The sequence below is a fragment of the Benincasa hispida genome, chromosome 2, assembly GCF_009727055.1.
Source record: "Benincasa hispida cultivar B227 chromosome 2, ASM972705v1, whole genome shotgun sequence".
NCBI lineage: Eukaryota > Viridiplantae > Streptophyta > Magnoliopsida > Cucurbitales > Cucurbitaceae > Benincasa > Benincasa hispida.
The window spans coordinates 2,421,207-2,446,948 of NC_052350.1; the positions used below are offsets into that span (position 1 = coordinate 2,421,207).

At 33.9% G+C, this 25,742-nt stretch overlaps 3 protein-coding genes across 9 annotated transcripts; 1 reads left to right on the forward strand and 2 right to left on the reverse strand.

The window, feature by feature from the left end:
* The first annotated feature begins 563 nt into the window (after positions 1-563).
* On the forward strand, positions 564-5,783 carry LOC120070977 (pentatricopeptide repeat-containing protein At4g02750-like). Of its 3 annotated transcripts, XR_005480096.1 has the most exons (4): positions 564-2,177; positions 2,701-4,482; positions 4,584-5,002; positions 5,196-5,783. XR_005480096.1 is itself a non-coding variant. In XM_039022947.1 (2 exons), exons 1-2 carry the CDS (start codon positions 654-656, stop codon positions 3,505-3,507), a joined length of 2,331 nt encoding a protein of 776 aa, XP_038878875.1. In that variant the 5' UTR covers positions 564-653; the 3' UTR covers positions 3,508-4,542. The 3 variants fall into 3 exon arrangements, 1 of the variants encoding a protein (XP_038878875.1); XR_005480095.1 differs by having other exon boundaries at positions 4,584-5,783; XM_039022947.1 differs by lacking the exons at positions 4,584-5,002; positions 5,196-5,783 and having other exon boundaries at positions 2,701-4,542.
* Positions 5,269-11,442, reverse strand: LOC120070978 (mitogen-activated protein kinase 9). 4 transcript variants are annotated; one of them, XR_005480098.1, is made up of 12 exons: positions 10,726-11,442; positions 8,927-9,335; positions 8,721-8,848; positions 8,537-8,596; positions 7,710-7,859; positions 7,308-7,463; positions 7,079-7,216; positions 6,925-6,998; positions 6,537-6,638; positions 5,946-6,180; positions 5,596-5,800; positions 5,269-5,469 (listed from the first exon to the last, which is right to left on the reverse strand). XR_005480098.1 is itself a non-coding variant. In XM_039022948.1 (11 exons), the coding sequence occupies exons 1-11, from the start codon at positions 11,137-11,139 to the stop codon at positions 5,726-5,728; spliced, it is 1,941 nt and encodes a 646-aa protein (XP_038878876.1). In that variant the 5' UTR covers positions 11,140-11,442; the 3' UTR covers positions 5,269-5,725. The 4 variants fall into 4 exon arrangements, 1 of the variants encoding a protein (XP_038878876.1); XR_005480097.1 differs by having other exon boundaries at positions 5,269-5,480; XR_005480099.1 differs by lacking the exon at positions 10,726-11,442 and adding an exon at positions 9,698-9,905 and having other exon boundaries at positions 5,269-5,480.
* Positions 11,443-17,230: 5,788 nt separating this feature from the next.
* Positions 17,231-25,538, reverse strand: LOC120071113 (golgin candidate 2). 2 transcript variants are annotated; one of them, XM_039023173.1, is made up of 10 exons: positions 25,286-25,536; positions 23,914-25,020; positions 22,737-22,847; positions 22,515-22,574; positions 22,206-22,263; positions 20,378-20,430; positions 20,155-20,244; positions 19,562-19,687; positions 18,006-18,053; positions 17,231-17,931 (listed from the first exon to the last, which is right to left on the reverse strand). In XM_039023173.1, the coding sequence occupies exons 1-10, from the start codon at positions 25,337-25,339 to the stop codon at positions 17,560-17,562; spliced, it is 2,079 nt and encodes a 692-aa protein (XP_038879101.1). In that variant the 5' UTR covers positions 25,340-25,536; the 3' UTR covers positions 17,231-17,559. The 2 variants fall into 2 exon arrangements, with proteins under 2 accessions (XP_038879101.1, XP_038879103.1); XM_039023175.1 differs by lacking the exons at positions 17,231-17,931; positions 18,006-18,053 and adding an exon at positions 18,060-19,168 and having other exon boundaries at positions 25,286-25,538.
* Positions 25,539-25,742: the final 204 nt, after the last annotated feature.

Below are 25,742 nucleotides of genomic sequence, written 5' to 3' on the forward strand. Positions count from 1 at the left end.
TTATGAACGTCAATAAACACTATGTTCAACAATTTGCAAGGTCAACAATACAAAATTCTAATCTCTTGGTCGAAAGTTCATTTCATGTTAGTTGAGTTAATATTACTTGATGAACACTAGTTTTTTTTCTTTTTTCCTTTTTTTTTTTTAAAAAAAGGTCAATCACATTTCTTTAAAATATTTTTGAAAATAAAAAACAAATTCAAATCAACTTAACAATTCCCATGATTTATTACTACCACAAAATAGTTATATGTTCATCTTAAAAAGCAAAAAATAATAATAAAATAACCTATAGATAAATAATAATTTAATTGATAAAATTTTGTATGTGTTATTTAGCTTTAAAAGTTACAAATTTGGTCTTTAACCTTTAATTTTAATTTTTTTAAATTATGAACTTAAATATTTATCTAATAAATCAATGCAATGAGAATAAAAAATTTGAATTTAATATGTTAAAAGTTGAAGGATTAAAAAGTAAAAAACTAAAAGTTTATAAACTTAAACTTGTAATTCAAGTAATAATGAAGCAATATAAAAGGGGGATTTACGTAAATTGATCTTATTAACCCCGTAAATTGGTGTAATGTTATTATAGTGGAAAATATTGAGCTGAATCATCATCATTAGCACAATCGGGCGTCGTGGTAATGCAAGCGCGCGGGAATTGCCGTTTCAGCCTGTTTCGCGGCAGCTCTTCACGATCGATTCAAACTGAATCCATCACCAACAAGCTTCGAGCTTCTTCAAATTCCTCTCCGTCGAAGAAAACACTGACCCAGAAACGCGAATCCAAAAACACCAACCCCACAATTACCGATTCCGATATAATCAAATGGAACAGGAAAATCACCGCCTACATGCGGAATGGCCAATGCGAGGCCGCTCTAAGATTTTTCAACGGTATGCCCCGTCGGAGTACTGTCACCTACAACGCCATGATATCTGGATATTTGAGTAACAATAAGTTTGATCCTGCACGGAAGGTGTTCGAGAAAATGCCCCATAGAGATTTGATATCTTGGAATGTGATGCTAAGTGGGTATGTGAAGAATGGGAACCTTAGTGCGGCGCGGGCTTTGTTTAATCAGATGCCCGAGAAGGATACTGTTTCTTGGAATGCTATGTTGTCTGGGTATGCTCAGAATGGGTTTGTGGAGGAGGCTAGGAAAATATTTGATAAAATGTTGGATAGGAATGAAATTTCGTGGAATGGGTTGCTGGCGGCGTATGTTCAGAATGGGAGGATCGAGGATGCTAGAAGATTGTTTGATTCGAAAATGGATTGGGAGATAGTTTCTTGGAATTGTTTGATGGGTGGGTATGTGAAGAAAAAGAGGCTAGATGATGCCAGAAGTCTTTTTGACCGGATGCCAGTTAGAGATAATATCTCTTGGAATACAATGATTACAGGTTATGCTCAGAATGGGCTGCTTTCAGAAGCTTGGAGATTATTTGAAGAGTCACCAATTCGAGATGTGTTTGCTTGGACTGCCATGGTCTCTGGTTATGTGCAGAATGGGATGTTGGATGAAGCAAAGAGAATTTTTGAAGAAATGCCCGAGAAGAATGAAGTTTCATGGAATGCAATGATTGCAGGGTATGTGCAGAGCCAGCAGATAGAAAAGGCAAGGGAATTATTTGATCAAATGCCTTCCCGGAATGTTGGTTCTTGGAATACAATGGTTACTGGGTATGCTCAGAGTGGTAATATTGATCAAGCCAGGATTTTGTTTGATGAGATGCCTCAACGTGATTGTATATCATGGGCAGCTATGATTGCCGGCTATGCCCAAAGCGGCCAGAGTGAAGAGGCTCTGCAACTTTTTATTAAGATGAAAAGAGATGGGGGAATATTGAATAGGTCTGCATTAACATGTGCTTTGAGCTCATGTGCAGACATTGCTGCTTTTGAGTTAGGGAAGCAAATACATGGACGACTAGTTAAGGCAGGATTCCAAACTGGGTATTATGTGGGGAATGCACTTCTAGCCATGTACTGCAAATGTGGAAGTATAGACGAAGCATTTGATGTATTTGAAGATATAACAGAGAAGGATATTGTCTCCTGGAACACAATGATTGCAGGTTATGCAAGGTATGGATTTGGTAAAGAGGCTTTAGCCGTATTCGAGTCAATGAAGATGACAATCAAACCTGATGATGTCACACTGGTATGGAAGTTCTCTAAATTTGATATATAGATATTTTTAATTTGATCTTCATGTTGTAACAGATAGAGCCGCACTTGCATCAAATTATTAATTTATTTCTGGTTATCAGGGGAAAAACACTAGGATAGAAAAGGAAGAAAATAATGGACATGCATATAGTAATTTAATTAGTACTCTTATGAAGGTTCCTGAAAGATTGATGAAACTTAATTTTTATCAGTACAATTTAATTAGTACTTTTAGTCTGCGTGCATCAACCTGTTAAGCATGCTGTTCCAAAAATTTGTTTTTGCAGCCACTTGATTCCCTTAGATTGCTGATTCTCTACCATAGCTACGACCTGCAGATAATTTTCTACCATGGCTGAATAAAACACTAAACCAACCATCGAATGAATTGTAGTCTTAACAGTTTAGGTCGAATTTTTTTTTTGGGAAATAGTTGATATTCTTTTGTCCTCATCTTTGGACATGTAACTTTCTGATTTTTATCTAATTTCTACCTATTTTATCAATCATTTTAGGTCGGTGTTCTATCTGCTTGCAGCCATACTGGCTTAGTAGATAAAGGCATGGAATATTTTAACTCAATGTATCAGAACTACGGTATAACAGCAAATTCGAAACATTACACTTGCATGATTGATCTACTTGGTCGTGCGGGTCGGCTAGACGAGGCTCTGAATTTAATGAAGAACATGCCATTTTACCCAGACGCAGCAACTTGGGGTGCTTTACTTGGAGCAAGCCGAATTCATGGTGACACTAAATTAGGTGAGAAGGCTGCTGAGATGATATTTGAGATGGAGCCAGATAATTCAGGGATGTATGTTCTTCTCTCAAATTTATATGCAGCTTCAGGGAGATGGAGTGAAGTTCGTGAGATGAGATTAAAAATGAGAGACAACGGAGTGAAGAAAGTTCCTGGATATAGTTGGGTTGAAGTACAAAACAAGACTCACATCTTCACTGTTGGAGATTGTTCACACCCAGAAGCAGAGAGGATATATGCTTATTTAGAAGAGTTGGATCTAGAATTAAAGAAGGATGGGTTTGTTTCTTCTACTAAATTGGTGTTACATGATGTGGAAGAGGAGGAGAAGGAACACATGCTCAAGTATCATAGTGAAAAATTAGCAGTTGCATTTGGGATTCTGTCTGTACCACCTGGGAGACCAATCCGAGTGATTAAAAACTTGCGGGTGTGTGAAGACTGTCACAATGCCATCAAACGCATATCCAAGATTGCGCAAAGACAGATAATCGTGAGGGATTCTAATCGCTTTCACCACTTCAGTGAAGGTTCATGTTCTTGTGGAGATTATTGGTGACATTTCTCAGCATCATCTTCTTTTTGCAGATATGGCATTCAATTAAGATGATTAGAATAGACAGGGTTTCGCAAGCTCACTGAAGTCAAGAAGATAATTCTCATACCAATAATCTCAGCATCATCTTCTTTTTGCAGATATGGCATTCAATTAAGATGATTAGAATTTGAAGAATTGACAAATCATTAAACCATGAACGGCTATACGAAAGGGGATTCAAGGGTGAGATGAACTGGGATCAGAATTTTCTGAACACACCTCAGGATGAGACATTCAATCTCTTAATGCTAGCGCCACAAAAGATACTGATCCTTGATTACTATTAGGACTATGAGAATTTCAAAGAACCACATATTTGGAGGTAAAAAAAACGAGAAGGTTAGTGAATGTTACTGAGAAAAGGACAACCGCTGTAATGGAGTCACATCCTGATGCTGCTGATATTGGAAGATACCACTTCTACTAGATTGTGCTACTGCTGTATAGGTGATTCGGAAGGCACAAGCATATTGCTAGGAAATTGAAGTCTTCGGTTTATGATTTGCTTTCAGTTGACTCTACTATGGTGTGTGGGTCCGTTGGCTAGGGATAGTAAAAAGGATATTTGAGATATTTACGTACTCTACAACTTGGGTGCCTTACACCTAGGCTTACTGCAGCAGCACAACAACTTGACGAACCAACGTTTTATTGGGAAGTTGACGAAATTTTCAGCAATTAAATTGGAGAACTGCTCAAAACCTACGAGTTGTTAGGGATGCTGAAACTTTTGTTTGTCGGCCTCATCAGGTTAGCAAAACTCAGTAGAAATTTTGACAAGGGGATGCGGTTGATCTCATTTCCATTTCCTACAATTCTTTGGTTGAGTGGAAAAGCAATTGAAAATGAATTGCCGCTTGAAGAAGTGCTTATTACTTGGAATTACCAATGCTAAATTTTGTATTTTGGAATAATCTTTGGTGTGCCAAGTCTCCTGTAAGTTCATTGAATGTTTATAAAGGATTACCAAGCTTAATCTTGGTTTTTGGTTGCTAATCTTGCTGAACTGCATTATTTATTGATCTTCCATTTCTCAGAAACCATGGGAGGTTGAGGCTAGCCCAATAATTTCAACGTGAACGAATGACTGATTAAAGCTGAATATTTTTGGTGGTGTCTCAATAATTGTTTGTTACTAGTCTTTCATTCACTCGATAGGAACTTGAGGTAATGTTTCCCCAAGGAACTACCCCAGCACCACCCTCTTCTATTAGTTTTCCCTTAAGTCCTCAAGATTCTTCCTGTCTAGCTGGCTTAAAGGGAGAGGCCATGAAAGCTTGGTGAGTGAACCCGATAGAAAGAGGAGAGCAGAAGCTGTTGTTGATGAACAGAACCTCTGTATCCATTATATAAAACGTTGCTTTGATTGCTTTGAATAGTGGATGAACTTGTAGTTTTACGCCTGTTTGCAAACTAGTCTTTTCAAGAAAGGCTTCATTAGATTAACTTATGCCAGGTGAGCTATTCATTTTGGCCGAGTTATGAATGTTGTTTCTCTCTAAACCTAGAAAGAGCATATTGTCATATGCTTTGTTGAGTTCATTTATAATGAGAAGACTTCAAATTACCTCTCTCTGCATTTTGAAGATGAAGATAAATGGAAAGAAAATGGTTAATTCCTGATTTGGATGACATTTGATGGTCTGCAGGGATTAAAATTTCACTTCATGTTGAAGCTTGAAGCAAATGGCAAGGTATGACTTAGTATAGTAATTTTTCTTCTATCGTAAACTATTCACTCATTGAGAATATTTTAAGGTAACCAGAAAATTTATCTCAATCAAGGTACAACATTCATTTTCATCAGAGTTACAAGCCTGTGAAATAGAGGTATATAAGCCAAAACAAGGATTTGTGATGAATAAATCCAATGCCTGTTTGTTGTTCTTCCGACGTGGTAGTCATGCTACACGAGGCAACAACCTGAGAGGGCCCTTCAAAATACAAATAAATCAAAATTACATGGAACCATGTTTTTCTTTTCTCGACAGTAATACAAAAATTGTACAATGAAATAATGGGAGGAAACCTACTGTTAGCATCATCTACCTGACTTTAGAAACTTCGCTACACTTTGCCTTGTAGCCAACATGTCCTTTAGGAAAAAATATATGCAAAACGAGCAGCCCCATTGCTTTGTCTCACTCTTTCAATGGATCTTACAAAGTAGTATGAAATATCAAGTATGCAAGGCCGACACCTTATGAGACAACCCGTCAATTGCCTCGTCGTTTGTCTCTGTAATCGGTTCCTCCTGTCATTCAATGAGAACAAACGTCAAAATACTAGAGATATGCAAGGTGACTTCACGACTTCTTTTCTTCTTAGAGTGTCCCAAATACCTGTCATGTTAGTTCAAGAACTTATGAAGTAAAATTCAAAGAAAACAAACTTTATACCTCTAGGTCTTTTCTTGGTTTAACACCTATACATTTAGAGGCACTAATGCTGGCACTCTTCAACAAGCTACGAGCACTGTAATTTGGCTTATTTAGTCCATTTTGTTCGTTACCGTTTGCGTTTTCAGAACCACCCTCTTGCGACTTTGGGGGACTTTGAAGAGATGTAGCAACATTTCTTCCTTCTAAATCATTGTGTTGTTCGGCTTCATCTTTTGGTGCACAAACCCTCTCCCTGGACAAATACAGAGCATGAAAGATATATCAATAAAAGATCAATGTTAAAGGAAAAATTTTTAAATCTTAATTTTTGTATATAGCTTTTTTTTCAAATCTTAGAAGTAAGGGGATCAATTGTCTCCCTCCTTCAGCCTTCACATTGCAGTTTGCCCTGGATCCGGGAACAACACTTCTCTCCTCTACGAATATACCCTTCATATTCGCATATACTACGAATATACCCTTCATATTTGCATATACAGTCCGACTAGGTGTGATATTTCTTCTTTCTTCTTGAAGTCCTTTTGTAGGTCATAACATAATTACGTCGTTTCTTTTTGCAAAGAAGAAGATAAAAATTTTTAATCTTACCTTGGCAACGAAGCATGCTGTCTTTGAAGTGGAGTACTTCTTTCACCCTTACCATAATGTTCCTCTAGATGTGCAAACTGGCGTTTGAAGCGATCAACACCACTGAATATATGAAAGGAAAAAGGGGTCATCAAATAAAATGACAAATCTTCTCAACCAATTCACAGTGACTTCTGTATATAAATATATACACAGAGCATGTATAAAAAGACCCCAAAATAATACATTTTCAACATCCATATCAGAGCTTTGACTCAATGAATATGAATATATATANATATATTTTATTTGAAGAAATGAATATATTTCTTTAAAACCTTTGAATTTTCCAAAAGGATAACGGGGGTTAATGTAGAATTCATTGTATATCATAAAAATGGATTTTTACCTTGGGTACATGAAACTAGTTTGTTCTCCACTGCGGAGATATTCCTGTAGCATCTGAGGATGATACTCCAAGATCTGTTTACGTCAAACAACAAGATCAATGAAGTTCTAATGGTAACTAGTTAAAGAATCGGGCACTCGAATTTAGGGCAGACCTCTCGATAAATTAATTCTCTAACATCATCTTTTGCTAACTTTCTTCTTTCAAATTCGAACTCAAGTTTTGAAATTGGTTGTGTTGAAGGTTCCCGATCCACATTAGCCAAACCATGAAAATACGGATCAGCTAATGCCTGGATGCATCACCATAGAACATTATAAAAAAAATGAGTCACTTTATACAAATATCTATAGAATATACTTGGCAATCATAACTTCATTCACCTCTTCAGCAGTGGGACGATCTTTGGGATCAAATGCAAGCAGGCGTTGAAGCAAGCGGAGAGCCAAGGGATCGGCATTGGGGAACTTTTGTGTGAGAGGAACAGGCTGCTTTCTCCTCATGTTACTAAGGTATCTTCTTGCCTTCTCATTCCGAATCTGTAAATATAATGGAAAGGTTGCCGTGAATAGACATTGTCAAACGGATCCCCAAAAACATTTGAATTCTTGATGTCTCAAATGTTTGGCGAACTCCTAAGCTGATTAATTTTATCATTAGAGTCCAAGGTTTGCAGAATTAGTGAATTACATTCAAGATAAACAAGTTGAAAAATTAAAAAACAAAGAAAGCAGAAAAGCAACATCAGTCATCAAACAAGTGAAGTTTGAGATCTTATAACAAACCCTAGCAATGGACTCAGCAGAAGGAGTGCCAAGCACATCAGTCATCAGATCCAGCTGGTGCACCACATTTTTCCCAGGAAACAGTGGCTTTCCAGTGAGCATTTCCGCAAATATGCATCCAATGCTCCAAATATCAATTGCAGGAGTGTACTGAGAAAAAAAAAATTTTAAAATAAAGATTGGTCAACATTAACATCCCATGACAAATCAATACTCACTTGGCAAACTTGGCTTTGCTAATGCACCAATTGGCTACATCAGTTAAATCCAAATAGCCTATCCAAATTACCCAAGGGACAATATTAAGCAGCTACCAAATATTTTGTCCAATCGTTCTCAACTATTTTCAGTTCTCAGTCTACAGGATCCTTAAATTGTAGAAATAAGGTTCTTACAATAGCAGCAAGCCACATAAAGGCCAAGGTAGGACAAGATGGATTGCACTTGAGCAGCTGAGCTTAAGTGAAAGCAAAAATACCAACTGTGCATCTAAACATATTACCCACATTCATGGTGTAAAAGTAAGAAGAAGAAAAAAATACATATATACAAATACAAATTCAAACCTCAACCATGTTAAGCAGATCAGTATTTTTTATTCATATAGAAAAAAGAACATGAAACTGAAAATAAGAAAACAGATGCCCCCTACCACCAAAGAGGAGAACCAAAAAGTAAATAATCTTTTTCTGTAGAGAGAGAAGAAAGAGGGAGAGAAGAGAAATGTCACGCATCATGATAATTTCTGAGCTTAAAGCATCAGATAATCACATTACAAAGCCTGTTTAACCACAAGAATAGAGTAGTCAAAGTGTAAAGCAACTTACTTTTGAGAAAAAAGAGCCACAAAGTTCAGGAGCACGGTACCACCGAGTTGCAACATAGTCCTTCAAAAAGAGAATATTAATCAGCAAAACCATGGCAAACCCGACTCTTGGAACACAATCAAAATGGAAAATAACAAGAGAGAAAAATTAATTAAAAATGCAAAAGTTTCATGATCAGTCTTACAGTCCAGAAAATAGCAGATGGTGCATCATTAAATGATACACGAGCAAGTCCAAAATCACAAATTTTCAGTTTGCAGTCGGCATTAGCTAAAATGTTTTTGGGCTTTAAATCACGATGAAATACATTTGCTGGAAAAAGAAAAGGAAAGTTGATCAGTTAATTAAAAAAGAAACTAAGTTCAAAGCAAATACTGGGAGACCACCAACCTGTATGAATATATTTCAGACCACGAAGAAGCTGGTACAAGAAAAACTGATGATGCTCAGGAGTGAGATCATCGTTGGCCTTAATTACTTGGTGAAGGTCAGATTCCATCAATTCAAAAACAACATAAATATCTCTGAATTCTCTCCGTGAAGGAGGAAGCATAATGTGCTTTATTTCTACTATATCTGGATGACGGAGCAGCCGTAGGAGTTTAATTTCTCTTAAAATCCTTGTGGCATCAGAAACATGCTCAAACACATCGTTAATTTTCTTAATTGCGACCTTCTCATCAGTATGGGTATCAATGGCGGAACCAACAACCCCATAGCTGCCTTTACCAATTATTTCTTGAACCTGATATCTGCTGGCCTCTCCATACTCTGTGAAAAATTCTGTTTCCAACCCACCCTATACAACATTCAAAGAGTGGAATAACAAATATAACATGAGAACAAAGGATTTTACATGAAATTTGATCTGGAAGTTATTGCTTCACATATGAAATGCTTATATATCAAAGAAAGAACTTGGTGATATGATGCTACAAGTCCAACAATCGCCAAGAGCCTAAATATATTAACAATCCCACAGTTTATATAAGAATCAAGAATCCCATAGTTGTTGCCCCGGCAGGAGGTTAATTTCTTCTTCACTGTGAATGAATTTAGGAGAAGTTTTGAATAACTCATTTTAAGGCTGAATACTCTCTTGAAATTAAAACATTAAAAGCTCCAGGTTAAGTTAGCAAAATCCTATGACTAATTACTTACCAGTTTAACATGCAACAGTTGATCACATATTTTATTTGAATGCATATATCTACTGAAATATGATACAACTCAACAAAGAGCTTTTTTCTTCTTCTTTTTTAAAATTTAAGAATAGGGAGCGAGAGTATTCAACGGGTAGTCCAAAAGGAATCAATTGCATTCATGTATATATGCATCCAAGGGAGGAGAAGAAACTCCATTTCCTAACAAGAGTCACAAGAAATTATATTTCTAACATGAAACCAAGTTCTTTAGATAATATATTTTACCAGAAAAATATAGAAAAATCATTGATTATAATGTTAATTGATTGAGGAAGAAGCCAAGGGAAAGGGAGTGTGGGACTCGAACGAGTCTTATCCCTTAAAATATGGAAGGATAACAGAAGGATACAAGAGTCAAGGACAGCTCAGTTGAGAAGATTGCAAGATACAAGACAATAGTGACGAGGACACTTCAAATAATTCCAAGAACCACAATAGGCTTATAAATTGGCTGTTCAAAAAAATAAAATTAGAAGTCGAAGTGGACCTCTTTTTATTTTCCTTCGGTGGTGAAAAGTGGGGCAATTTTTTATTGGACAAAGTTCCTAATTTTTCAAATGGTAAAGAATCATCTTCTTAAATTGAATAGTTCCACAATTTCAACTGTGGCCCTGTAGTCAATCAAGGCGATGGGATAGGAAACCCCATGTCAAGAAAATGAACGACAAAGTTTCAGACAACAATCATTAGATATTGCCTTACCAATCCAAAACTCTACCTCTCCATCCTTTCAGCGTGTAAAACAATTTTCTCAAGAATCCCCAGATCATCAAAAACAAACTTACCAACAAAACACAAAGATCAAACAAGAAATCCCAAATCCACCCCTCCATCCGTAACTTAAAATCAACTTAATAAGAAAAAAAACACACGAAAAACTAGACAGAAACAATATCTCAAATCCCATAGGATAAAAAAATCAAAACGAAATCAAACACAGATCTCCAGATCAAAGAAAAAGAAGAAGCAACAAGAAACAAATACCTTCTTGTGGGAATCCATGAAAGCAAGAGGAGGAGGATGTCTGAAGTGATTGACCCGTTTGGGAACTTTGATGAGCTTCAAGACAGAGTAATCAAGATCGTCGTCCTCCTCCTCAGGTAATTCCTCAAGAATCCCTTCTCCTACGAGATGGGTTTGTTTCCTTAGAGGTTTGCGTTTGTGGGCAATGGTCGATTGGGCGCGTAAATCGCTACTCAACAATTGGTCACCATTGACACCACCTTTATCAACATAATCAAACTTATGGTGATTAGGGTAATTGAGATTAGGATCAGAAGAATCAGAATTAGGATCAAAATTAGAAGTAGAAGAAGAAGAAGAAGAAGAAGAAGAAGAAGAAGAAGTGCGACGTTGAAACCAGCGACGAACACCGTCCACGAGAGTTCCACTCCCCATAAAAGAAAGAGAAGAAAAAAGGGTCAGAAAATTCGGGTTTGATTGAAATTACAACCACTCGATTGAAGCTCCAGCATTGCAATGCCACGCTCTGCGCTACAAAAATTGTTTGATCTCTAAGATCTCGCTGGCTCTGCCATCTATGCATTTCCCATTTCCAAATATTCACTGTTCTTTCTCTCTCTCTCCTATCTCTCTCTCTTCTTTGCCTTTTTTCTTCAATTACGAAAGTCTTGTGGGGAAATTTTTGTACAACTTGCGAATCTTGACTCTACCAAAAGCCTTTTACATCAATCCATAAGCTTCCTTTCATTATTTTATTCATCCTTCTTGGGTTCAATTTAATAAGGAACAAATTTTCATCTTTTATCTTTACAATACTAAGTATATATCTAAATACAATGCTGGTAATCATTATTACTTTTGTTGCGGAGTTCTACATTTGAGAGTTAAAAAATCAAATCATCAACTTTTAAAATGGTAATTGATGTCTTTATTCATATTTTGGATCATGAATTTTTATCTTATTACGTGTCTTTATTACATTGAATATATACTTTTCATTGATTGTGATAGTAAGGTAATGTTGTATATTTGCCCATTGTTTTAGGTAGAGGTGTTCATGGGTTGGATTTGATTTGATTGAAAGACATTTTAGATCCAATTCAATTGTTTAACTTTTAAATTTTTTCAACTAAAATAACTCTTATTAAAAAAGTGAACCCAACCCAACCATGAAAAATTTGGGTTGGGTTAGTTTGGGTTAATCGGATAATTTATTTAAAATTTTATTATAAAAAGAAACAAAATATAAATATGTAAAAATCTAATTTAATTATTTTCATATATTGAATTAAGATTAATCACTCGATTTCAATATGTATAGTGAAAATTTTATTTCTAAAGGGTAAAGAAACCACTTTTAAAAGCTGTTGAAGAATACATTATTAAAAAAATATTGAAATTAAATAAATTTAAAATCAATATATATACATATAAATAATTGCGTTATAAGTAATAAAAAATATATTTTAAAGTTAATAATAAATTCGGGTTGATTTGGATTGGTTTAGATTATATTAAGTGAACCCATGAACCAACTCAACCCATAAAATTTACATTTATTTGAACTCAATCCAACCCAAATGAGTTGATAACCCGCACGGATTAGATTGGATTGATCGATTTTTTCGGATCATTGGATTTTTTGAACAATCTAATTTTAGGTAATTGTATTGATAGTTAAGTTTGTTGAGTTAAAAACAAAATAAAATAGGGAGCTTTTGAGTGGGACTAACTTTCAGGGTTTATCTAACTAAAGTAGATCAACTAAGGTTAAACCTAAACCCTAATCACCAGTACAAATAGGTACCCTAATCTCTTTTTTAAGACCTCAATAAGGGCACATGACGTCACAGTCATGGAATTGCAGATAGATATTTAATATCTATGTTTTTTTCACTTAATTTCATTTTTAAAATCCAAAATATTATTATTTAGGAATTTTAAATCTCGTTTGCATTGATTTTTTAATATCCTCCATACTTATGGGATTTTTAGACTGGAGAGATGAATAATGTCTAATTAATTAATATATGAATATCAATTAGTTATTACTATTAATTTTAATTAATTATTATATGCAAATATATTATTTAGACTTAATAAATTTCAACTAATACATTTACCATTGATATTTTATATTATCTTAATTTTTTAATATAAAATTAATATTTATTTAATTATTTTTATCAAGTAATTTAAATAATTTTTAATTAAAAAAACATTCATTTATTGGCATATTAAGTGATTAAATAATGAGTCAATATAACAGTATATTAAATAATTAAATTTAATTATGAATATATAACTTGTTCTTACCTTTGATTAAATAATTATTTAGTTTGAATTTTTATATACAAAATTGGTAAATCAAACACAATCATTTAACTTCCATACATTAATTATTCTATAAATTCAAACAGGAACATTAATCATTCCAATCATTTAAAACCTAGGTATTTAAATTTTAGATATGTAATATCCATACTCATAAAATAATATCTCCGACTCAAACCGTTCTAACAATTTTTTTTATAAATATTTAAAAAAAAGTTCAACAACATTTAGAATAGGTGGATTTGAACATTTATCCTATTGGTTGATGGTCGGTTAGGTTGACGGCAAATTTTTTTTGTTTATTAATTTGGTAAATCTATTGTTTATTGAAATAATAAAAGCTAACATTCCCTCTTAAATTAGCTTCAAATTTAAAGTACGTTCAATTTTTCATATGCTATTTAGTTGTAATACTTAGAATCAATTTTGGTTACAATTTTTTTAAATAAAATATTTAGAAAAGTGAAAGGAAAAAAAAAAAAAAGTACTCCTAAACATCTTTATGACTTTGAAATTTTCAATCATGTTGTACCAATATTTTTCTTAACTTTTTATTATTATAAAAAAATATTCCATGTGGTAAGGTAAAAAGCATGAAAACTACATTTATTATTATTCTTTTAGTTTAGTTTTTTCTTATTTTATTTATACTTTCTAGAAGACATTAAAAATGAGAAAAGAAAAGAAAATTTTAAAGTTTGATATGTTAGGGAAAAAGTTCCAATTGCGTGATGTACTATTCTATTAATGTTTAAACGCAAAACATAGTTTTTGCATTTAAAATATATAACTAGCAACAAATAATAATGATAGGTAAAAAGAAAACAATGGCACTATTGTAGTACATAAGTTTTTATGAACATGATATTACTAAAGAAAAAAATGACAAATACTTTTTTTTATTCTGACAACAATGAGGTGAGAGATCAAAGTAATAAAATTGAAATGTGATCATGTCGAGAAAAAAAAAATATATTGAAATAAGGCATATTTTCAAATAAATGAAAACGAACCAATTTATTTACAAATATAACAAAATTCAGTGATAGACCGCGATAGACAGATTATAGCAAAATATAGCAAAAATTTTATTTCATATCACTGATAGACAGTGACATTTTACTATACATGAAAATATTTTCAGTAATTTTACTATTTAAAACAATTATCTTTGAAATAAAAATTTAATAAATACCATATCAAATATGAGTGGAATTTAAAAAAAACGAAATAAATGTTTAAAGATATAGTTATTGAAAGTTTAACCATACTAAACGTTATACAAATTCTAACACTTTATTGAAGGGAAAAAAAACCTAATTTTTGTTAATAATTTTGTAAGTTTTGAGTTGGATTAATCTAAAATCTCACTTAGTTGAAGTTTGAAAACATGTTGAACGTTATATAAATATTTGATCGGTCAAGATATATAGTTAGGAAATTATTTTAAATGACAAAATTGTTGATAATATTTACAAATATAGTAAAATATCACAATCTACTTGTAATATACCGTGATAGTCTACTATTGTGTCACGATATAGTAATCTATCACGGTCTGTCACATATAGACAGTGTAATTTCACTATATTTGTAAATATTTTTATTCATTTTCGTATATTTAAAAACAGCTATTAACTATATGTAATGTCATGGAAGAATTTAATTAAAATTTGGTAGGATATTTAGAAAGTTATTGGTTAACCTTACATTTTTTTTAGTTTAACAATTGCAGTCTTATAGGGTAGGAGACCCAATATCGACTTATAGGATAGGAAATCAATATCTCTGTCTATAAGGTTAGGTTTAGCTTAGCTTTTTCTTTTTAAATAATAAATAAACTGATAAAGATTATATTACTAATAAAAAAGATATTATGTTAATTTTTAATTTCAATTTATTTTTTAACCCCAATTTATTAAATACATTAAGTGAGGCACTAATATTAGATTAGGAGTAATAATGTAGGTACGACTTAGAGATATCTAATTTTTCCACGGGGATAGGGATTCCCCGATTAGGCGGGGAATGGAAGAGAGAGTGGGGAAAAAAATTCCCCGTGAGCTAAATGGGGACGGGGAATGCATTCTCCATCCCCGGCCCCGTTCCCCGTCCCGATTAGTTTTTACATATTTATTTGGTACAGTTATCTAATGTTATGTTATTATTATTATTATATAAATATTATATTTAAATTTCAAATTTGATTATTTTTGAAATATAATGAATGTGTGTTAAATGGATGTTTAAATTTAGATTATATTTGTGAATAATTTATTTATATTTATTTTTTTCTACTAAAAAATTAATTAGTTTTTTTAAGCCAAAATTTGAGTAATTTATCTTTAAATTCAAATATCATATAAAACTAATCATAATAAAACAATTTAGTGATAAAGTTAATTATTTAATTAAAATGTGCTAACATTAGTGATTTAAGTTAATAGCTTTATACAAAAAAAAAAAAAAAAAAAAGGTAATGGGGAAAAATTCTCCATAGAGAACCCGATCACCGCAGAGAATCCCCGCCCTGATCCCCATAGGAAATGAAATGGGGAGCGGGAACTGGAATGGAAAATGACATCTCGACCCTGTCCCGTGGACATCTCCAATAATGTTCTCCTTCATTAATTAACACAAGTTTCCTGTTGTATAGTTTTATAAGTTGGACAAAACATTTCTAAGGGGAGATTCCCACAAAGAACGTAATTTAACAGATTTTTATTCAGTTTATTTAACAAAGATTTGGATATTAAATATGAGAATGATGGGTTGGAAGAATCCTATAAAAAAATTACTTAATTGATCAATTTGACCTTGATAGGAGGCTATAAGACTTTTACACAATATTTTAATTGTAATAAGATTAATATCTAATCAACATCTTAAATGTGTCGACATGATATGTCATGTCTCATTATCAAAACTTTGTCTGTACAGACAAGCTCCTTTCCACATGATCTAATATAATTTATTAATTAGAGTATATATCACAATTCACATGTCCCACATATTTAATTAGTCATAATCAATGATGTTTCTATTTAATTAGATTTAGAAAAACAAAATAACTAGATCCTTTCTATTAGGAATATGGAGAGTTGAAAAATAAGATCAAAGAAAGACAAATTTGATATTCAATAAGAGTACATCATTTTGGACTAATAATTGAGAGTTGAAAGATTAAAGGAGCATCTCTCATTTTGGATCTGTCAATCGTGTCGTCTATTTTAATAATAAATAAATTATATTTTTTTACATGTGAAAAAAATTGAACCTCTAACTTCTAAGTTAATAGTACAAATTTTATGTTAATTATACTAGACTTAAAGCTCATTTTTGTGAACTAAGTAAATAACGTGAAAAAGAGAGGTAGTTTTTATTTTTAACTACTTTGGTTTTGTAACAAAAAGGCAAAGTATTGCATTTTGTTTCAAAGACACGCCTTATCTTTCAAAAGGCCCGAAAATACAAATAATTTTTTTTTAAAAAAAAAAAAAAAATACCCTTCCAATTAGTTTTGGTTGAAAACTTTTTAGTATTTTGTTTTAAACAAATTCTGAATTTTCAAAAGATCCAAAATACTATAAAGTTTAAAAAAATTAAAAAACAAAATCACACATACCCTTACCACAAAAATCATTAGTACCCCCACTTAAAAAAATATCACTAAACTCCCAAAGGTTACATTAACATTCTTAACCTTTCAAAAAGCAAGTTTCAAATGAAGTTCTAATGATTTCTATCTATATACCAGTTGTAATATTTTTTTAATTTTAAAAAAGTCATAAGAAATTTCATTTAAACTTTTTAAAGTTCAAAGTTACTTCAGAAACAATTTTAGAAGCTAACTGTGAGAGCATTTTAGATTTTTTTTAATAAAAAGTTTAAAGATATTATTGAAATAAAAGTATAAATTTCAAAGAGTATTATATATGATTTGGCCTGATAATAATAAAACTGCTTGATCCTCCCCTTTCTAAAATAGAAGTAAAAAACAAGTTTCAAATTTTGAGTGGAATGCAAGACTAAAGTTTGAAAATGGTATATGGAGAAGCGATTGATTGCTAAAGGTAGTAGAAACAGCTCATCAACTACAATGAAGAAGAAAGGAAGAATACCAAAAACCACAAAAGAAAAGCCCTCACACACTAAATTCCATGGGTCAAATAGATACAAACAAAAGTTCCAAGAACCAATTATGCACTTTTTAAAGTACACTAAATTTTATGGGTCAAATAGATACAAACAAAAATTCAAGAACCAATTACACACCTTTTAAAGTACAAGAAAATTTTACACTACACTTATAATTTAACCGAAATCTAAAATCGTACTAAAATGCTACCAAATTCTGAAATGCCCTATGGTCAACCGCAATTCGCATTCGAGAGAACGAACTCTTAAGAGTTGAAAAAATAAGAGATGTAAAATAATAGTATAATCTAATGAAAAGAGAGGTATCTATCTGTTTGTGGTTCCCAAAAATAAGACTAACAAAAAGGGGAAAGGAAAAATCACTCACATGTTTAAAGAGGCATTGATGTTTTCCAAGGAAATAACAGCACCAGACTTAGTCTCTGTGTCTACTTGTGAATGTGACATGAGAATGTAAAGTACCCATAAATGAAGGAATACAAGATAAACCACTGACCACAATTTAGCTGTAGGGTTTCTCCTTATAAACACCATGCCTGCTACATATATTGCATCCAGCTGCTGGATCAATGATCCTAGGTGTTTCTTGCCCGAATCGATCTTGCCCTCTAACATCGGTCTCAGTTTTGAACCTGAAAGTTCCCATTTTCCGGACTCCAAGTCCCTCGACGAGGTGCTTGAAATGTCATTCATGTTCACCATTGATTTGCTTTCTTCTAGCTGCCTCGTTACGGCCTGCAATAAAAGATATACTCAGTACACGTGAAGTTAATTCCTGGTTTTAGCAGATTTTAGGATGGCTTTGGTACCTCAATTCTGAAGAGAAGAGTTGCCTTCTCCGAAGACAGTGCCTCCACCTAATTCAAAAATCAAACTCCAACAGTGAATTCTATTAACACATGGGACTCCTTCCTGTTTAACAATCTAACAGGGTTTTGATGTGGAACAATTGGAGAATAGAAGGGAATAATAATGCAAGAGAGCTCTAATGAATATAGATATGATCGCAAGAAATAAGGATTAACCGTCATTCTTAAACTGCCTACAACAGCATAGTAAAGCCTTATAACGAAACCTCTAACGAACATTAAAGAATAGACGATATATCAAAATGATGCTAAGAGTCACCACAATATGCAATATTCCACAGATGTACCCATAATGTGAGGTCAGATATAAATCTGAATAAAATCTAAATATTTTTCCCTGGAGAAGCTAAACTTAGCTCAGTCAACAAATTTATCGAAGCTTTTAGCCTTTAATAGGGTGACAAACTATAGGCTTCGATGGATTTACGAGGATGACAGTCTATCGAGAAAGCTGGACTTATCAGCCATTCGACTCCTGACTCCAATTTCTTTAGGGAATGAGAAGGGAACTAGGTTATTATTATTTGCATCATGGATGCTTTTATCCCATTTCATCGAAATTTTACGTTATTATTATTATTTTTTTATTTACATCAAAAGCAGTTAGTAACGTGAGATGTTACACAAATGAGCGGATTTGGAGAACATATTGTAACTCCATGCCAGTAACCTAAAAGTTGTATGATCCTTCAATTCAAGGACAGAATCACTTTAAAACTCATTTCTATTCCCTATTCCTTTAGAACTGACAGTGGAAATATTCAGCACTTCCAACTACTCACCCGATCTGTTAGCAACTAAGATTGCACAATACGAAACGCTGAGTATCTTGGGGTGTTAGGTCAGAAGGGAAAAAATACAGTTCAGGTGAAGAATCTTTGGACCAGTTGGAATTGTCCATTCCTCAAACATAGAGAAAATATGGTACTGTTTAATATGATTCATCTACATACTGTACGGGGGAAGTTAGACTTGCCAAACTTCGAAAAGAAATTACAATTTTGTGAAATTAAGAGTGGGAGACAGAAAAGGGTTCCTTGAAGTAATGGGTCATCTGCATGATCTACGGGCACACTGAGAATCGTCCACCCTTCCAACACATACTTCATAAAGAAATGAAATGTTGCAGAATTAGACATATCATGGGGAAAAAATGGTGATAATTTAAACTCAAGATCTTTTTTTAAAAAAAGCTCAACTTAAATTTATTAAGGGCAAGGGTTGATATCAGCTTTTGCAATCTTTTTTTAATTCATGCCACCTAACGCATTCATTAGATGTTCAGTGTTCTTGATATCTAGAGCTGCAAGTTAAGGAAGCATGCCAGTATTCTATTCGTGGTTCTTAATGTCTATATATTTTAACCTAGAAAATAGAAATTAATAACTTAAGCAGAGTATCTTTCACACCATGTAGAATTTCTACTGTAGAGAAATGGAACTCAATTTGGAGAACTGGCATTTACAGTTTAAATGGAGAAACAGTGGAAGACAAACCTGAGCTTGTTTCTGAATTAAATGGTCAGTCATCTGGCCAAGCCTTCTCTTGAGTTCAACCTCAACTTCAGTTGGTTCCTCCATCTCTTTTCTCATCAACTCTATGTTTCCTTCCAACTTTTTCCCCTGTAATTAACAATAAAGACGAGATGAGTATTAAAATTCTCATCAACATCTCAAGATCCACATTTATACAATTGAATAATTAGAAAATGTAAACATGATAATACAGATTTAAGAGGTATAACACAATGGACATTAAATTTTGGACTGAAAAAAATCCTGTCCCCAAAATGTGCAAATAAATTAGATTGGATGAATACAAAATGATATCTACCAAACTAAAACGATATTCACAGTTAAATTATTATCAATCTGGAAAGAAAGAGAACAAAATGATGCTAAGGAACTCGTACCCTGATTTTGTGTAACTATCAAAACTAATATTTCATGCCAATAAATTAGAAAGGAGAGGAGGTTTTGTTGATAAAGAAATTAAAAGATCATCTGAATGAGTACACATTGATTAGAATCGTTTGTGGGAAGGAAAATAAAAATATGGGATTTTCAATTCTATTACTAGAAAAGCTAACCTTCTCTTGCAATTGGAGGACTTTATCAGTGATGAGAGAGTACTCTGCCTCAAGAATCTCCAATTCAAATCCAATTCCTTTAAAAGCCAACTACAACATTTTGCAGTAGAAGCTATCAGAGAAGGCAAATTATCTGAGAGAGGTTGTAATGTGCAACTTGAGAAAAGGAATAAGGAAACTGCTAATAGACCAGTCGGACAATCACAAGCCAATAAATTCTTACTGGTTTTGTTGATGTTCCAGCTTGATGAGAGCTTGCGATCCTCCTCCTCAGTTCTACAACAAAGAAAGGGCTTTCAAGAACTATTAACACAAAACACTTCCAATAATGACCATATAAATATTTTAAATGAGAACCCAAATTCCATGGGAACACATCCACGATCATCATAGAATATCTTATATGATAATCCTAACTATAAACAAACATGTACATGATCCACATGGATGCTCAAGTCATATGCCAATTTTATGACCAAATATATTGTGATGACAAAACCATATCTTATATGATAATTCAAACTCTAAACAAACATGCCCATGATCCACATGGATGCTCTAGAATGCCGTCTTATGCAAATTTTATGACCAGTTATATTGTCATAAAAAAGTCATCAGATTATCGATGTAGATTTAAGTACACTTTGACCTAGCTCTACAAATATGGTCAGGACCATGAGATAGAACTTCACCAAATGAAGTTAGACAGTTCTGCCATTATTAAAGAATTTTGATTTCTTGTTGCATACAGACTATAAATGAAAATACCAATTAAAAATCATTCTCGAGAAGTGAGAATCTTGGTCGATCCAACCATGATAAAACCAACTGCAAATTTGGTTCCAAGCATTTTGACTTCATTTGCCAAAGCTTTGGTATAGTTTGGTGCACTCCCAAAGGGTGAAGATGGGCTTCAAGAGTTGTTCTCGGGTAAGTGGTTTAAAAATACAACCAATGAGTTGTAGCCAAATGCTAGTAGAACTCTCATTCGACTTCTTTGGGAAGAAGGCATTACAGAACCTTTCCTAATAATTTGTTCTGAATGTGTACAATTCAGTCCCAAGTTAGAATGCTCCACGCTTGAAATATTCCTACTTCACTCATCAATTTAGATGGAAGAACTTTTGTTTGATTCTTCCTCTTTGGCATAGGGATTCCCTTTAGGTTGTTATTTTTTTTACTAATTAATCCATGCCCCTTTTTTCTTATATATATGTGTGTGTTTGTGTGTGTATGTTCATATGTAGATGTGTATACATATGTATACATAGATATGTACGTATACATGTACATGAATGTATGTACGTGTGCGTGTGTGTATACATACATACACACACACACACATATATATATATCCTTGAATGTATGGGCCAACTTACGTACACCTCAACTAATATCAGGGACAACTTGCGTAACCCTACAACATTTTAGTGTTAAAGAAACTTGTAGGATAATAAATCCTAAGTAGATGACTACCATGGATTCATTCCCTATAGATTCTCTATTAAACTCATTGCCCTTGTTAACCACATGATGGTTTCACATCCCTAGTATCTTGTTATTTTTTTTTTTAGTTATCCATGATGAGAACCATTTTGAGAAGTACTGACAAGCAGTCAGGATTAAACATACCACAGACAGTGACTAATACTGCAACTTATCATTTCCAATTAACATTTGTTGCAACCAATTTGCAGGCAAGGCTACATAGACTCTCAAATATCAATGCCATATGTTTTAACATTCAAAGAATTTGACTTCTTACTCTACCATTTTTAATTATAGTTAACGTTTCCTTGTCTTTCTGTAAAAGAAGCTTTCACAGAAAAATCAGAATCCAATGAATTGGCGCTATAAAGTCGGCAATTTTAGAAAAGTCCAAATCCCAAATAGAATACTCAATTTGAATCAAGTAGGCAGTCAAAATTAAAATCCATCTTTGAGGGGGACCTTAATAATTCTCATGCAACAAACTCTTTCTTCTCGAGACGTGAAGAGGGTTTTCTCTCACATCAATAGTAAGACCAGTTTGTATGGAAGAAAACTTGTACCTTCATGAGCCGTTTCTTTCGATTCAATCTGCTGTCGAAGTCCAGCAACCCGATTACCCTGGTCCAAGAAGATGAAACATAAAGCTTCATTGTTCTCATCCACTAATTATTTATAGAGTACGAACTCAAGGCAAATATGGAATTTGCCCATAAGCTAACAGAAATGCTACAAAGTTCAAGCAAGAAAGCTAGACATGGCTATTAAGTTCAAAGAGGGGATTCATGGCTAATAAGCCCAGCATGAAAATAAACATGTCTTCCAGCACATCAACATAGTACCCAATATTCCCCTACCATCCCTTATCATACCTCTAACTCAAGATTCCATTGAACAGAAGCAAGGGTTCTTGCAAGATACGCATTTTCAGTCTGCAAACCACACATATTTACTTCAGTAATGATAAATAAAATAAATTAAAATGCTCATGGAATGTTCTTCAGACAATTTAAAGAAATGTTGCCAAAAGCACTTGGAGAACCACATGGACAAACAGAATTTCAGAAACAGATATCTGATATGGATTGGTTTACCTCAAGCTTGGCCATTATTGCAAGGGCTTCTCTACGGGTTTCATTGTGCTTCTGCTTCTCAAGCTCAACAGCCTCCATCGTTTCCATCATAGATGTCTGCAGCTCTGAAGCCTGATTTTGAAAATATATGGATATGCATTATAAAACAAAATCCATATTCCACACACGAGTACATGGGTATTGTTCATAATCTATTCATGACAGTACAAAATATGAAAAATGTATGTAACAGAGACTAAAAGCCTCCAGAAAGGTGCATCATAAATAGGGTGCCTCATAAATGGATAGCCTTTTCCACTAACCACCTACATGGAAGAAGGTAGGCAGACGGACTAAATGGCAAGTGTAGTTCATCCCAATATAGGATTTATAAATATGATGAATTAATTATGCACATTACTAATCATATTTTAATTGGGGCATGGGAATCCAGAGTTCCTTTGTCACTATATAGGATTGCACTGTAAACCTAAAATTTATTTTGGATAAATTATGTATCTAAGCTAGCTAGAGTGCTCACATTTCATCTCTCTCTCTCTCTCTATTTCTCCAAGGTTATCTTTCTCAATAACTGTTGAGTATTTAAATCTGTCTGCTTAAGCACATTTCTATATCCTAATTCCATCTTTTTTTTAAGATGTCCTACGTCCATCCATCATCACGAACACAAAACAGATTTTAATACATAAAATGGAACAGAAATTCATCTTCCTTCCTTCAAAAGATCCAAATACTGGTTTCCAGAGAATCTTCACAGTAAGATGAGTAAGCATAGAAGGGTTGATTAAAGAAGGGATATCAAAAAGGAAATAGAACTTAAACCAGCTCCAAATGCCCTGATTGATTGACCAAAATAGAGCAAATTGATTTCCACAAAGCTTGGAAAGGAGCTGATGATTATATATCATAGTTTAAAATTTTTGAAAAGGTATCTTAAATTGGGTATTGAAGTATATCTCTTTTAGAATACAAGTGGACTGAGGTCTTCCTAGTGATAATTGGTCATAATTTTTTTTTTATTTAGACAAAAAACACTCATGTAGTATCCTGGCTTTATTTTTCTTTTCTTTGTGGCATAATAGAACCACAATTTCAAAATTCACATTTGGCAGGAGCGCGTACAAAGTTGATGATCAAACTCATACTAAAATTGACAAAAAAAAACTATACACTTTACCTCTTCTGCTTGCTTTCTTGCTCGATCCTCTAGTATTTTTTCTAGGCTCTGCTTCTCACCTTCCAGTCTAGCCACCAAGTCTTCCTGTTCTTTGATAGCCTCCATGGCTTTGGCTGCTGCTTTCTCAGCCAGAATTTTCTGCCTCCTCCTCCTTATTTCTTCCCTCTCACGTTCAATTTCAGAATCAGAAGCTGAACCTGAGTCTGAATCTGAACCAGAGCTCCCATCACTAGTTGAAGAGCCTGTCCACTCTTTTCTCACATCATCAGATATAGAACTATGAGAAACTTCATCCGATTTATCTTTTCCAGAAACACCACTTTCTCGATGACTTTGAGCATCTTTCACAATGGTATTCCTATCAGATATCCTTTTAGCTTGATCTGTATCCGACGCTGTTTCTGAGGATTGACCATTTTTTATTGCCAACACAGAATCCTCTGAAGAAAAACCCTTGGAATCAAAATTCCCACCGATTTCCCTTTTTTCCACACTTTTTGCTTCAACTAAAATATTGCCTCCAGCCTCTTTCTTGTCCAATTCTTGACCTCCAGAATGCGTAACATTTTTGTCATTTTTCAGATCAACTCTTGAACTTGTCCCCAACGAAACTGAAATATTAGATTCATCCACATCACTTGCCTTCCTGTTTAATTTCTTTCTTTCCCCCACGGACTTGTTGCTATTAGCGTTGTTCCGGGTTTTCTTGAAATCCAGCACCGACATATTTGAACCTGCATTACTTGGTCTGCGACTTTCTCTCTTCGCCCCACGAATTGAAGATGCTCCAGTACTGCGGGATGCAGCCGAAGCTGAAGGTTGATTAGGTGTACCGAGCAGTTCAGTCCAGTCACTGTCCGTTAGTGTAGGTGATTTTGACGACGGCGAGGGTTTTGATGCGGCAGAAATCACATTATCCTGGCTTCTGCTTACATTCAAACTAAGATCACTTCGCAATTTTCCATGATAATCATTGTCTACTTGGTTCTTCTTCTTGAGTTGATCCTTCAAAGGCAAAATATCTCCAGTTTTTCCAGCGGTTTCCAAGTTATCAAGAGCTGGAGGCCTTTCACCCTTTTTAAGCGACTCCGCCGCTTGCTGATCGATCTGTATCGTTCATTTCACAGAGAAAAAAAACAAAACAAAACCAACCTCAAGATGAAGCAAATCACAACATACATTCACAAAACGTTAATATACACTATCAACACAAAAATCCGCAACTCGATTCTCCAAAAATCAGAACACTCATCTAATTTCGGATCTATAGAACGCAAAAACAAAAGAAAATCGAACATCCTCACAGCCTCCCACCAAATCCTCGCAAATCAAACCATAAGAACGAAAATAAAAGAGGAAGGGAGAAATTCACCTGCTGGAGAATGCTCTCGGCCGCTTTAAGCTTGGAGGAGATCCAATTAGCCATGATTCAAATCCACGATCCAGCTTCGTCGTTGAGGAATTGAAATCAGAGGAGAAAGCGTTATCAACTGTGATTCACATTCATAAAATTATTATTGCAAAGCAGCGTAGTTGTGGATTTCGATTGAGAGGTCGCACTTGCAGTTGCAAAGAATCGGAACGAGGAGGACGATAGGGGAAGAGATGGAAGAGGGGAAGCCAAGAAGGCTGCAGTGACAAGCAGGTTACGTGGAAGGTAACACGTGGATTATTGCTGACGTTTCTGTGTGGGTCCCAGGTTTTAAGTCACAAAGATTGGTGCACGATCAGTGGTCTGTCACGGATAGTGTGAGACCGATGCTGTAACCGACGCACCTCGTTATTTTATTTATTTAATATACTTTTTTTTAGTTGAAAGGAGAAACAAA